At 50.9% G+C, this 14,475-nt stretch overlaps 1 protein-coding gene and 1 long non-coding RNA gene across 3 annotated transcripts in view; one reads left to right on the forward strand and one right to left on the reverse strand.

Moving 5' to 3' along the window:
• Window positions 1-1,391: 1,391 nt before the first annotated feature.
• Window positions 1,392-14,475, reverse strand: part of CNNM2 (cyclin and CBS domain divalent metal cation transport mediator 2) — a 110,446-nt gene continuing 97,362 nt past the window's right edge. Inside the window, exons 5-8 of one of the 2 annotated variants that reach the window (XM_006756468.2) lie at window positions 10,263-10,356; window positions 7,580-7,645; window positions 3,757-3,941; window positions 1,392-2,856 (exon numbers count right to left, since the gene is read on the reverse strand). In XM_006756468.2, coding sequence (XP_006756531.1) covers window positions 2,647-2,856; window positions 3,757-3,941; window positions 7,580-7,645; window positions 10,263-10,356 — 555 coding nt within the window. In that variant the 3' untranslated portion in view covers window positions 1,392-2,646. The remainder of the gene's footprint in view (window positions 2,857-3,756; window positions 3,942-7,579; window positions 7,646-10,262; window positions 10,357-14,475) is intronic. The other variant, XM_015559300.1, reaches the window with a different exon arrangement.
• The window catches only part of LOC107181951, a 7,129-nt gene continuing 1,587 nt past the window's right edge, over window positions 8,934-14,475 (forward strand). Inside the window, exon 1 of the long non-coding RNA XR_001512663.1 lies at window positions 8,934-9,938. This is a non-coding gene — a long non-coding RNA (uncharacterized LOC107181951). The remainder of the gene's footprint in view (window positions 9,939-14,475) is intronic.

Below are 14,475 nucleotides of genomic sequence, written 5' to 3' on the forward strand. Positions count from 1 at the left end.
CAGAATCATTCTCCTGCTCCCCGAGCAGCAGTGAGCGAGCGCATCTCCTTCCACAGCCTGAAGTCAGTTCCCAGGGGGAGGGGCCTGGGAAAGAAATCTGGTGGCTCACAGTACGATCTGAAGTGTCTTGAGCATTCCCCAAAGCAGATGTATAGCCAACTGTTAACCTTCGTGCCTCTCGGGCCAGACAAGAATTACTTTTTATTCTCTGTTGTTACAAAACGGTGTGAACAGTCAACGGTAAAGAGTGGTTTATAGAAACATACAAACTTGAAGGTTAAACTTCTGTCCTCTGGGAGCCCCCGTGCAAAGCCACCCCTGCCAGCTCCTTCACAGAGCGGACAGAGAGCCACATGCTGAACAGGTGAGAGATTAGAAAGTTCCGTTTCTCTCTGAAGTCAAGGAGGCAGCAGCTGGAATCGATCCTTTCCCTCGACCTGGGCTCTCACTGAGCTTTAGGATTTGTAAAGGGAACGGGGGCGGGGGGGGGGCGCTCTGAAAAGACCCCACACGGTAACTGGCTGCAGAGCTTCCTTCCAGTTGTAGCAAGGTGCCCCGAGACGGACTGTGGAGAAGCAGGTCGGCCAGGAGAGGCGGATGCACCAGGATCCTCAAGGCCAGAGGAGCCTCGGTTGGGCTCCCCAGACCATAGGGAAGGCCAGTGCTGACCGGGCCAAGAGTGGCATGGCTGTCGGGGAGAAGCCTTCTGCCCCAGCAAGGCCCAGGTCCCACTTCAGGGAACACTCCTGTCCGCACACCCTACACCTAGTCTCAGTTCCCGTCATACTGGGGTTGTGCTCAGATGCATCTTAAGAAAGATTTAAACTCAGATCAAAGACAACCCCCCCTCCCCCATGGTGCAGGGTTCCATCCCATGGCGGCAGGTTGGGGCCAGCAGCAGGCCACATCGCCCCTTCAGGGGGTGCCCCCGAGACCCTCTACCACAAGGTGAGGCCACCGCGTCCCTCACTATGGAAGACCCTCCAAGACTGAAACCAGAGGAAATATGTGCCGAGTGTGCCTATGGCACCGGAGACACCGCCCTGCTGGCCCGAAGGCAAGCCAGCATGTTGCTGGTTATTCCCCCAGCGCAGCTCCCTCCCACGGAGCCACTGGGGCCGCCCTACCTGGAGGAGGGAGGAGAAAACGCTCTCTTCGTGGCTAGAGGCTGGAGGCGGGGTGGACAGGCGCTTCTATAAGAAAGCCAGTCAGTAGGAATTCACTCCAGTGCATGGATGTTGCCAACAAAGTGCACAGACCCCTCGGGCTAACACTTAAAACACATAAGATCGTTAAGAACTGCGTCACTCAGTAACACCTCCCGACGTGAATTTCACTGCACGCGATGAATCTGGTATTAAAATCAGACACATGACATGGCCACGCACACATTTGGTTTCTGAATCCCTGTTCGGGGCCAAGCTGGCCCTGGCTGTACAGGCGGCCTCTGCGTGGACCACACCTGAGGCGGGAGGCACAGGTCCTCGGGCAGGGACACCGCCGCGACCGGGCCCCGCGGGCCCAGGGACACGGGAAGAGGGACAGTTGGCTCCCTGGGAAGGGGCAGGGGCTGGCAGTCCCTGAAGTGCCCTCCTTTAAACACACGGGCTTAGAAACACCTTCTGGGTGTGGAGCACAGAGCACAGCCGGAAGGTCCAACTCCTTCCTGGCAACCACACGCAGTGGGTGGAGAGGAGCCTGCACGCCACACCCGTGTCTACTCAGCAGCCCCGTGGAAGTTTCCGTTTGGCATCCGTGTAGCAGCATCTCGGGCCAACAAGAGCGGACGGGGAGGCGGGTACCGGGCTCTACGCTGGGCCGGGAGGCGGCCTGGCCGCCCGAGATGCCAGGCTGTGGGAACGCCAGGATGAAGTCACCTTGCCTCTTGCCAATGATAAACCATGGGTTTAAAATTCATTAACATTCATTTTGGTGATAAAAATTCCTTACGAGTGGGAGCAAAATCACATTCCAAGCACATGTTAAACCTTTCTGAGGGAGAGGGACACAGTTAAACATTAACTTAGAACAACACTGAGCTCAGAGAGGCGGCTGCAGGTCCCCGTGCAAGCTCCACCCTGCAACGTCCCAGACATGGCAGGTCTGCGGCAACACGGTTTTCTTCATTCGTCCTTCGAGTTCGACAGCGACACCCACTGGGGCACAGAGGAAGGGTGGGCCACGGAAGGCCCTGGAGGGGCCACGGAAGGCCACTGAGGGGCAAGTCCATCCTATCGGGGTCACATCATGGGGTCAAAGCAGAGTTCAGGCAGGACAACTTAAAACTCTGCAAAAGACACTCTAAAAACATGATCTCTTGAAAAAAATAAATCCCAACAATTTTCAACTTCATGCAAATCAAAGGAGGAGGAGAGTGAGTAACAAAAGGTGCAGCTGAAAAAATAAACATGATTCTATTTGGGTGGAAGTTCATTTCCAAAATCTCAAACGTCAAACCCCAGCCCTCGTTTCCACTCCTGCCCTCACCGACCTCCTCTGCTGCTTCCAGGAAGGGGACAAAGTCTTTGGTCTCAGGATGTTGCAGGACGCAGCATGGCACACAAGCTCACACTAACGGGATTCACTGTCAGACAGGCGAGGCACGGGGCCTGGCCCAGGATTTGGGGGAGGGGGCCTGGGGGCGCCCTAGATGGCGCCTTCGTTGTGTAGACTGTGATTGGCCTTGGTGTGCGTCACACAGTTCTGTTCATTGAGCAGGTTGGCCGTCTCGTCTGGCAACCCGTCGTGCAGCTCCGTAAGAGTCAATTCAATTTTAGTGTTTTCACTGTCTGAAGACTGAGGAGTTTTGTCCATCCGGGATGCCATCAAGGCATTTTGGTATTGCTGTCTTGAGATCTGGGGCCAGAAGATGGTACAGAAAACAAACCAAGATAATGCTTAGTTTTAGGTTCTCTTGTCTGGACATCGTATCACACATCAAGTCCCCCAAAGGGCCCTTAGTTGTTTCTCTAGAAAGTCATCCTTGAGTACAAACTGAGCCACTTCTTTTTTTTAATGAGAAAATTTATTTAGAAAGTCACAGAGGTGGTAGACGTGAGGAGGTGAGCTGTAGAAGGGACGGGCTCAGGAAACGAGTTACAGAGGCAAAGCAGGGCCCTTGGAGCTTAGGAGAGAGGACGGGAAAGGCAGGTTCCTGGGGAAGGGGAGGAGGGAAGGCGCAGGCGTGCTCCCAGGAGCCAAGCGGAGCCACTTTTTAAAGTTCAAGTTGACTCTGGTAAGCAAGTCAGTTTTTACTGATTTAAGCCATTTCCAAATTTTATTTCAAAGTTTCCCAGAGATTAGAAAATGGAGCTAGGCTTCCATCAGCTAAAGCTGGCTTGTTCTCCGAGAGGCGTCTTTATTTCAGACTAAGGAGAGGAGCCTGTCCCAGGGCAGGAGGTCAGTGGAGGGCTCTTCCCACTCCTTCCTGGCCAGTCTTCCGAGTCTCCGACCTCTGCCCTTTCGGGACCAAGCAAGTCTCTGGAGTCCGAGCCCATGAAGACCTGTGAAAGGTTGTTCTGTTTCTTAGAGCTGCAGCTCTCCTCCCCTCACACGGCCACATCTGATTTGGCAGCTCGTTGGACAGAGCGCACCAAGGACACACATGTGTTTCCCCGCCTGAGTCCTGAACACAGTGGCTGGAGGCAGGGCACCCGAGTGACAGGGGCTCGGCGGAGGGGCTGGGGGCCCAAATGGCGGGCTGTGGATTTGACCTCGCACTTCCAGGTCCAGCCCAGCGGGGCGCTCTGCTCTTACCTTAACAAACTGGAGATCAGAAAGGGCGCGCACTGAGTAGTCGGGGATGTAGACTTGAAGGAATGAGGAGTTGAGCTGATTATTGCTGCTCCCCAGAGAAGGTGTGATTGCATCCATCCGGTCACTTCGACTGAGAGAGTCTGAGTGATTCAAGCCACACGGGCGAGGAGGGGACTTGTTTTCACCTGGAAATGGAGAGAAAAACACACAGGCCCAACCACTAAGTGAGGCAGACATGAACAATAAAGGCAGCCTTGTGTCTTCCAGACAATAAAGAAGCAGTCATTAGGAGACAAGCTTCATCCACTTCTGCCTGATGCCCCAGCCGCAGAGCTTGCCCCACAGGCCACCCACAGGAGCGACGGGTCCCACTGGGATCAGCTGCGCAGCCTGTCCGAGTGCAGGCACGGTCCTCCCCCGTCTCTGCCAGACAGGCCCCGCGGTGCACACCGTCAGGAGCAGGAGCACGGCGCCGGCTGCGAAACGCACAACCGGGGAGGCACGGCCCAAGCCAGAAGCAAAAGCAAAGAGCTCCTGAAGAGGTTCATGAATCAGTGCGTATTTTAAAGGGATCACACCCTCCCTCCCAGCCACACCCATTACCTCTGTCTCTGACACCAACGAAACCCCCAGCAGGCAGCCCGAGGTGTCTCAACACCAGGAGACACCAAACCCCTAAGAGGTTTTGGTTACCTTAGGTGCTGTGTGATTCGTCAGTGAGACAGACAGTACAGTAAGTCTGAGTGATGTTGCTCTTAAATGCCGGGTTCCCACTGCTTTTAACATACATTTCATTTAAAATAAGACCTGCCCCCTTGCCAGGCTTCTCTCATGTTTGCTTTTCCAACCTATTCCACAAATATGAACCGGTGCCCACACATGACAGGTCCTGAGGTGCACCATGTCCTAGGGCTGGAGGGGACCAGTTCTCCCACCTGAAGGTTTGCTCCTCTTTGCAATGTGTCCTGACAGATGCTCCCACAGAGCTGGCCCTCAGCTGGTCCCACCCTTCAGCTATGGGAAGATCTACCACCGCGCCCATCAAAATCTGTCTCCCCAACTTCAGGTGACAGCGCCCCCCCTCACTCTATGGAGCTTTTGTGCCCCTGCTACTTGAAATAGCCCTTAAAAGCTCAAAGACAGTATGTTCTCCTTAAATCTCTTCCCCAAGTTAAGTACTTCAGCTCCCGTTTTACCACCTGTCATCCCATCCTGACCACCATCTGAGATTTCATTCATGAATGTCCTTCCTATAATGACAGCCAGCACAAAACATGGCAGCTACTCGAGGAACGCCAAATGAAGAGTTCACTTTCTGCTAAAATTTTCATGTCACCACTTTCCCCACAATTCCCATGTCATGAACCAATTTTCCATTTTTAGGTAAAAATTAAACTCATAGTAGCAGTTCTTCTAGTTGCTTCCACTTAGCTTCTAAGAGAAAAAGGCAAATTAAAAATTTATCAGATGTTTTCTGTTTAGCAGAACGGAGCTTTGATCAGATGCCCCCGCGTGGCAAAGCCTCAGATTCCTTACCTGCCAAAGGCAGATGATAACAGTGCCACCGCACGTGGCCTGATGAAGATGCAAATGAGATAATGGAGGGAGTGCTCAGCACAGCATCTGACTCCGATTAAGCACCTGACAGATGAGCCTGGGTAACATTGTTGTGTTCTTTCCTGTTAGCTCCCCCTTCTCCACCACGCCTGCCCTCACCACCAAGCCTTTCCGACTGGTGGTGACTTCACCAGCTGACAGACCCCAGCTCTTTCAAACAAGAGATCCCACTGTATCCCTGAGTTTTAGTCCAAAATCACATCACCATTTCTACAGATACCTTCAAAATGGCGTTTCCTTCTGTGTGTGACAATTTAAAGGTTATGAAAATGCAACATTTAAAGGGCACTTGGCTGACTGACCAGACCCCATGTGTTGGCAGGCAGATATCAGAGGCCGGGCCGCAGAACCCCCCGTCTCCTGTGATTTTGTCCTGAGGAGGATCACAGAGCATCTTCTCGGGTCTTCCAGGATCTACACTCGTAGGCAGCTTCCCCTCCACCGTGCCTGGCCTCACAGCCACAGTCCGGAGCAGGGCCAGCCTTCCCTCAACATGCAATGACATGTATGTATGTTCACTGGAAGGAGAATACAGACTCTATATGGCCTCCCTCCCGTTCAGGTCACATTTTGCTGCCGAATTTATGTGCCAAGATGTTAGGCAATTATGAAAACAGCTTTCAACTTTAATTCCTCTTTATGTCTTCTCAGAATTGTTTTCTGGTTTTGTCTGGCCTTTTAAAATTCATCCTACCTAGGCATCCTCTCTCATTGCTGGTAAGCTAGAAAGATACTATAGAGAGGCGTTCCCAGCCTCTTCCCTGGGAACCCCAGGCGCCCGTGGAAGAGGCTGGAAATCACCGGTTTAATCCACCCGTTTCTTAGGAGTCACGTTACGGTCCTGCCAGCATCCCTGAGTCCTGGGCCTGCAAATGCAGTTTGCTGCTACTGGCTCAGCTGAGAAATCTCTTAAGTTTTATGGGAAATGTAAAAAAGTAAAAGACATGTCCATGAGCTTCATCTAAAAGTCACTCCACTTCAGCTTCTGTGACATTTTAAATAGGTGGCAGATGCCAGCAAGTAAAATGGGGAGGAAAAAAATCATGCATACATATGCACAGATACATACTAATGTGTATATATGCATGTGGACATCCACAGGTATGTACAGTCTGCCAAGTGGTTCCATTCAAATAGCCTTATGAGCACGGCCAGTGTGGCTTGGTGGTTGAGCATCGACTCATGAACCAGGAGGTCACAGTTCGATTCCCAGTCGGGGCACACATTCCAGGGTTGTGGCCTCGATCCTCAGTAGGAGGCATGCAGGAGGCAGCCAGTCAATTATTCTCTCATTGATGTTTCTCTCTCTCCCTCTCTCTGAAATCAATATACATATTTAGGAAGCCTCATGAATTATATCTTACCCCCAAACACCCCAAACTTTTCAAAGCAAAGATGTGAGGGAACACTAGTTTCTAAGACAGGCATTGCCTCCTTTATCAAATATCAGCATTTAGTTTTGCTGAAATTGGCTTATGAAACACAAGTTTCATCAGTCAGATTTTAAAAATCTAAGCTGTATGGAACAAAATAAATACAGAAAAGTCGTCCTATAAAATAGGGAAGCCCAGCAATTTTAATTAAAGAAAGATTAAGGCTTTGCCTTCGTTTTTAGCAGCTGGACATGTGAGCCAGGCACAACCGACCCTCCTGCAGGGCAATCGCCAGCAGCTGGTTAGGAATGTGCCCGGCACTAACTTCAAAACAAAGGGGGGGACAGGGGCAGGGCCGCCTGCCCAATGGAGGACCGGCTGCAGGACCCGCTCAGGTGGACGCTGGGAGGACGGAGACAGGAATGCTGGGGATTTACCACGAACAGTCAGTCCCTCAGGCGTTGGGCCGTGTGTTCTGTGGAAGCGTCCTCGGGTTTTGTGGTCCTTGGGGCTTCTGCCTCCTCACACATGACTTTGCTGAGGTCAGAGAAAGAACCAAAGCGGCCGCCGTGGCTGCTCTGCAAACCCCAGGTGGGCAGTGTGGGCAGACAGGTCCCTCTTCCTTCCCGCGTTTCCTACCATCATGCTCCCAATCCCGTGCCAGCATCCCAAGCCCTTTCTGCACCTGTTGGGGGCGTATGTGTTCCTGGGGAGCTCATACGAAGGCACAGAAACATGGAGAGCCAGAGCTTACAGAGAAACCGAAGGTGGCTTTGGGGGGCGCGGGGGCAGGGAGGCAATCAGAATTATGAAAAGGAAACATGCAGAATTACCTGGAGAACCTGCTGCTAACAACTCTGTCCTGCTGACAACAAAGGTACGAGACAGGGACAAAGGAACTGAAAAATGGAGAAAAACAGGGTGAGACCATATCGAAAGGCAAGAAAGGAGACCTCTGTAATCAGGGGACAGGAGTGGGTACCAGTCCTACCAATAGGAGCCAGCGGTTCCAGAACTGAAAAGGCCTGTGTGACGTCACAGACACAGAAACAGGACACACCACTTTCCAGGAAGAGGGGCCGGGGGTGGAGGTGGGGGGGCGAAATCCTGGTCGCCATGCTTCTTTCTCACCTAGGAATCTCTAAGCCATATGAGCACCCAATGGGGTATAGCTCAGAACGCGCTCTTCTAACCACTTAAAGTCGCAGCTAGCCACAGCCAAGAGCCTCAAGAGCAGGACCTGAGCCGCCGTGCCAGCACCCCCTGCTCACTCCCAGGACAGCCTACAACTCCCTGTTCAACTCACTTACACCCTTAGTTAGTCTGACTGTAATTCTGACTTGATGCTTTGAATTGCTCTGGATACTCTGAAATGTCCAAGTATTAGAGGCCAGTAAATAAAGAGCAACGTGCACAGCCTTCCTGGGGAGGGCAGGACGGGCGTGCTCGTCACTGTCTGCCCACACAGGGAGCTGCAGCCACCTGACCGGAGTCCCGGCAGCACTGCGTGCTGGGCAGGAGTCTTATTTCCTGGGCAGGTTTGTTTTTTAAACTGAGGTGTACTGGACATATAACCGGGCAGACCTGGATAACAGATTACTGTAGGATTTTTCTAGGCAATCAAAATTAATAAAAACATGATCTTGAGATTACTGTACTAATTGCATCTCTCGCACGTACAAAATCCCAAATCCGAATGGTAAAGTCGAGTACATCACTGGGCTTGGTAATAAGAGGCTATTAACGAACTCCCCTTCCTTCCTGGCATTTCCAACGAGGCAGGCAGCCCCCAGTTGTCTCTATGAAGGCCTGCTCTCAATTCCTCTTCTGAATGGGACTTAGCCTCACATGAATCCACAGTTCGGTATCAATAAAAATGTACAATTTTCTCTCCCAGCTTTCTTTTCAAAACTGCTTTGTGAATCTATTCTGCTCACATGGGCTGACTTGAGGTTGGGTGCCAAAAAGCCGTCACAATGTCAACACCTGTCACACCAACGTTCCCTCTTGTGCTTTAAAGGTTACGAAGCATGTGTGAGCATCACCACATCGGTTCTTTCAACAGTCACACGAGGTAATCTTATACCCTCTCAATAGCGAGGAAGCCAAGGCAACTGAGTATGATGGAACCTGGCGGTACCGCGGGTCTTCTCAGCCGGCGAAGAGCCTTCCTGTCCTCACGCCGACACCGCCTGACACCGTGGGTGTGATGGGGTTACGTTCACACTGGGTGCTCGTCAGCACTGACAATGGGGCGCTGGCCCCTGTGACTCAAACGCCTGCCCAGGGAGAGTGAGAAGATGCCTCTGGAGCAGGGAGGCTTGGGGTGTGAGAGGATTGACGCTGCCCTGGCTTCTAACCGTAACATCTCAGTGTCTGCGACATCGGGTGGCACAGCTGAGGACCAACACCACAAAAATAGACTTGTCTGGAAGTAGCCCTCCCTGTTTTTCAGAAGTAACAGTGGTTTTTAGGATGGGCTATTGCAAAAGTTTTCTAGGACAGCCTGTCACTTGACATTTTAGCCACAAGGTGGCACTACGGCACCTCTGTTTGCCTGCCTGCCCCATTCTACACACACACACACACACACACACACACTCACACACGCACACGCGCACAGCAATGTCGATAGGGACCATTCAAGTCCCATCCCCGAGGTGAGCCAGGTACCCCTGTCCATGTTCCCACTAGGACAGGCTCCGCTTGCTGGCATCTTGTGCAGAGCACTTAGTTAATGGCCCATGGCACAGCCACCCAGAACTGGCTGACTCCAGAAAAGAGCTGGATATAGGTCATAAATATATATTAACAACCTCATTCATCCGCAGGAAACTGCAAATTGAAAAACCTCCAGAGCAGTCACCATTGAGATGATGCAGCGATACCGCGGGTGCGGCCACGGAACGTCCTCAGGACAGATGTGATGCGAACACTTCGGAGAACTACTAGAGCTGGAGAGACCCTCATGCCTGTGAGCCCACAATCCCACTCCGATGTACAGACCCGGAGGGAGGCCCACACGTGCATCAAAAGGCAGCACAAGAGTGCCCATCACACAACCACAGCAGCCCCAACAGGCGGCCACCCAACGCCCATCAGCAACGAGAAGAATAAACGCAGCTGGGCACGCGCACAACGGAGCGCTCCCAGCAACGAGAAGAAATGGCGTCAGCGCCTCTGACAACACCGGTGAGCGTGCGGGCAGCCCAGCTGGGTTAAAGCAGCCGGACGCAGTAAATTCACCCCAAAGGGCGTGTGGGGTGGCGGAGGGTCCTGTGGGGCCAGGGATGTTCGGCCTCTGATCGGGCTGTTTGCACCGGCGAGCTCTGTTCGTGAACGTTCACACAAGTACATGTACCTATGATTTGTGCAGTTTTTTGTACACACGATACACTTCAGTACGAAGGCCAGGAAGCATGAACAGGGCTAGCTGCAGGCAGGGAGCGGAGGGCGGCCGTAGGAGGACACTATTTCCCAGAACACGGCTCTGCGCTCAGACTGAAGGCAACTCACCTGGGGAGGCCGTGAGGGCCATGACGCCATAATACGAAAAAGCACTGGCTTCAAACTTCATACCTTCTTTCCCAGCTTCCACTTCCACTTTCCCCTGTGAAGAGAGAAGGGGGCGTCTTCAGTCCAGCACGTGAATCCACGTGCAAGCCTGGGCCAGACGTGGTCCTGCCTTCGAGTCTGACTAAATCCCTTCCCGCAATCCCAAGGCAGCGATGCCTCTGCCCATCTTCCCCTGAGGAGAGGTTCCTTCTTCTCAAACGTGAAAACCAGCTTTGGCTGGGGATGCAGAGTGGCAGTGAAAGTGTGATGTTTAACTTCTCTCGTCCACTTAACATTTTCCCAGCATCCTTAGCTGTGGGTTCCCAGGAGCCCTCCCGGCCACGAGAAGGCAATGCTCTCGCTCCGTCGGGGAGGCTCGGGGGTGGTGGCCACGCCGTCCTGTAGGAGCCCCAGCTGGAGCAGAGTCAGGGCCAAGGGTCAGCATGGTGTGTGGCCATGGGACAGAGAGGACTAAACGGGTTCGCAGGGCACCCCCTCACTAGCATGGTCCCCTGAGCAACTGCCCAGACGTCCTGCAGGCCAGTCCCCTGTCGTTCAGGCTCCCCAGGGGCACGCACCACCTGGCACACGCTCCCTGCAGCCCCAGAAGCACCTTAAGGAAGTCTCCTCCCTCAGGACAGGACCTCTCCCAAGGTTTTCCCTTTTCTTCCCTTCCTCCAACTGGTCTCCATCTCCTTCCCTCTTACCAGTTCCCTGGGACAGACCTCCCTACCGGTCCCTATGGCATTAGAGTCCACCAGAATCCCTTCGCGGGAGATGCTCAATATGTGCTTTCTAGACCACTGATCTCCAAGCCACGGCTCAGAACGGCCCCGGCTGCCTCTCTGTGAGAGGGGACCTTTACGGTGGGCAAACAAAAAGGTACCGTTTACTGAAGAGGAACTGTGTAGCCAGTCACAGGGCGTTAATTCACTCAGTGCTCCCAACTCGGAAGCAGACACAATGACCCGCCTCTTATAGGTCAGGAGTGGGGGCTCAGAAAGATTAAGTAACCGAAGAGCAAGCTCTTCACCAAGATGCGACCTATGCCACCCACCAAGGCAAACTCTTTTATTCGGATCACTCCCTGTTATTCTAGACTAAATTCCCGATTATGGGAGACCTTTCTCAAATCACTTCAGAAAATGACCTGTTGTCTCTCTTTTAGGTTCTCCTTCCCTCAATGGCTATGTTAGTTTTACCAACTCCCACTAATTCTCTTGCCATAAGAAATGAACAGATTATTAAAATCAACCTGCACGTAGGCACTGAAAACCTGACCATCCCTGCAGGTCCCAGAGCAGATGCTGTGGAGTCCAGTAGGGAGGGGAGAGCACATGAAAATCAAAGATGCAAAGCAGTACAGTTTTTACTGAGGGGAAAAAACCAGTAAGAATATAAAGAATTCAGCCTGGCCAGTGTAGTTCAGTGGTTGAGTGTCAGCCTATGAACCTCGAGGAAGTCACGGTTCGATTCCTAGTCAGGGCACATGCCCGGCTAATGGGCTTGATCCCCAGGAGGGGGCATACAGGAGGCAGCCAATCAATGATTCTCATCATTGATATTTCTATTTCTCTCCCCCTCTCCTTTCCTCTCTGAAATAAAAACAGTTTTTTTAAAAATATAAAGAATTCAGAGAAAAAAAATTACTTCTACCTCCACCTCCGGGTCTGAGGAAAGAAATTTTATACAGGAAAGAAAAATCTGAGGAGGAGGAGGATTGGATTGAGCCAGGAGAAGGGAACAGCATGAAGGAAGGTCCAAGGTCGGTGACAGCAGACTGCCAGGCTCACTGGGTTTGCACAGGGAAGATGGGCAAGAGAAGAAGGGACTCGATAGTCACAACAGAAGTTGGCCCTTTGTGACGGAAACGGACACCCTGAGTGGAGGTGGAAGAGCCGGGAAGGGGCTGCCTCTGTGGCGGGGCCAGAAGGGGAGGACAAATTCCATTTAAGAATAAGGCCTTCTGAAGAGTCCACGAAAAGACCGAAATGAAGACTGAAGGTCAGGAGAAAGGTCAGGCCCGGAGGTGGAGACCTGAGCGTGGATCAGAGAAAGTACTAGTAAGTGGAAAGAGGAAAGGACCAGACTGCATGCAGCCCGTGACCAAGAGCAGGGGGAGAGATGGAAACCAATATGAGAGCAACGGACGAAACAGACAAAAAGGAGGACTAGACAGCTGTGTTGCCATAGAAACTAGGGGGAACCTCACAAGTAAAGGGGGGTCAGAGTCACAGAGGTGGGAGATGCTGTGGCCTTCAGGAGTATCGCCCTGAGGAAATCAGACCGTGAGGGGCAGGGAGAGCGGGCGGGGGGGCGGGGGGAGCACAGGCGCAGGTGAGGAGGGAGGGCCGCCAGGGCTCCACTGAAGGCGAGTTAGGGTCAGGGAAGCCAGTGCACCAAACTGTCATTTAAACTCCTCCGCAAGTCCTTTTAATCCAGCACTTACACTATTTATAAAACCCCATGGCATCATCAGCTCAACAGTTCAGAAAACTCGCCACATGTGTATAGATATACACATGGCATAGGTATTCCAATGCAGGCACATATACATATGCCTTGTCAAAAATATCTTTATGTTAGAAGACTTACTTGTAAATGGACAGGGATTACAAAGTCCCTCTTCCATAAAATCTATTTTGAGACCCGTCAGCCAGATAATGGCTCTCTTCTATACCAACAGAGCATTACTGAATCACAAATGCATCAAGACTAACTATATAAAAATTGACAACTGAAAGTATCGTAGTTTTTACTGTTACCACTGAAATCCACAATGTCAATCCTCAAAACTGTCCTAAATAATCATTTTTAATGTAATCCAAAGTTTCTCTAGGTTTAAGGAATACTAGTACTCACATCTAGCTTTATGAGAAACATGAATAATTATTCCCTCACTGCAGTAAGTCCTCCACAGCCCCTCAGAATTTCGAGCTTGTCCATTTCCCATAAAAGAAAAACAATTTGAAGTTGAACAAAACTAAGGTTCGTAGGGGAATCGGGTTTGAATTAGAAAACCCTGCCAACAGACGTTTCCAAGAAAGACTGTATCAAAGTGGCATGTGACCAGTTAACCCATGGATTTTTCTACACTTCCTCACTTCTGCTTCCAGATGCCACAATATTGCCCAAGCATGGGGCATGAAACAACACTTTCCCAGGTTTCTGACACCGATATCTGATAAGAATTCCTTCCAAACGAAGAGAACCTTCTCCATCCATTTAGGTAATTGGGGCCTTGCTGGACTCATGTAAATTTTAGGGGTACCAAGTACTGACTACACTCTTATAATGATACCTCCAACTCATATCTTAGAAGTAAGCAAGAAATATGAGAATTTAAGGGGCTAGTATTCTTGTATTGAAATAAAATCAAGATTTCCTACAAAGTAATTCTTCAATAAAGAGGTACAGGAAGTGAATAAAAGTAGCATTTTGTTCACTCTAATGTTCATGTTGGTCTCCATGCCAAGGACGGTGTTCTATTAGTCATACTGTGATGTGATCAGCGTCTCCTGATAACTCAGGCACCAGAGCCCCAAGGAGGGTTCACACTGGATCGACCTTCCCACCTTACCTAGTGGATTATGTTGTAGTGAGAAGGAAACAAGTCACCATTTCCATGAGAGGCTGTGATTATGACATCAGTGCCTCTGTAAAATAGTCTGGTTAGTAACCAGGAATAAAAACTATAATAAGTGAATTATTTAGATAGTACTAAGGGAAGAGAGAGTAAAATATCTCCAGGAGACTATGAGAACAAATCCTAAGGAGAGGACGGTGGGGAAAGATAAAAAGAGGACCCAAGGAACTCAAGACACTTAAATTTTAAATGTCCAGCCACGATTTAGACACGTACAGGTAATTCTCCAAAGTCTTCAAAAAATACTAACAATTGAATTCACCTACTTCATTTGACTCAGGGCCTCAGCAATCACTGAGTGTCCTTCAGTATTGGAAACTGAAGTAACTAATGGCATTGCTTATATTGGAACTAGTGGCCCGGTGCACGAACTCGTGCACATTGGAAGGAAATTAATTAGAAGAAATATTTTAATATCACTATTTGCCCTTTCTCTATAATACAAGTGTCAACCAAATTCATGATCGACAATGACAGATGGAAACACACGCGTGCGATTGGCGCCAGCAAGAGCTTTACATGTATTGC

The sequence above is a fragment of the Myotis davidii genome, unplaced genomic scaffold (assembly GCF_000327345.1).
Source record: "Myotis davidii unplaced genomic scaffold, ASM32734v1 scaffold332, whole genome shotgun sequence".
NCBI lineage: Eukaryota > Metazoa > Chordata > Mammalia > Chiroptera > Vespertilionidae > Myotis > Myotis davidii.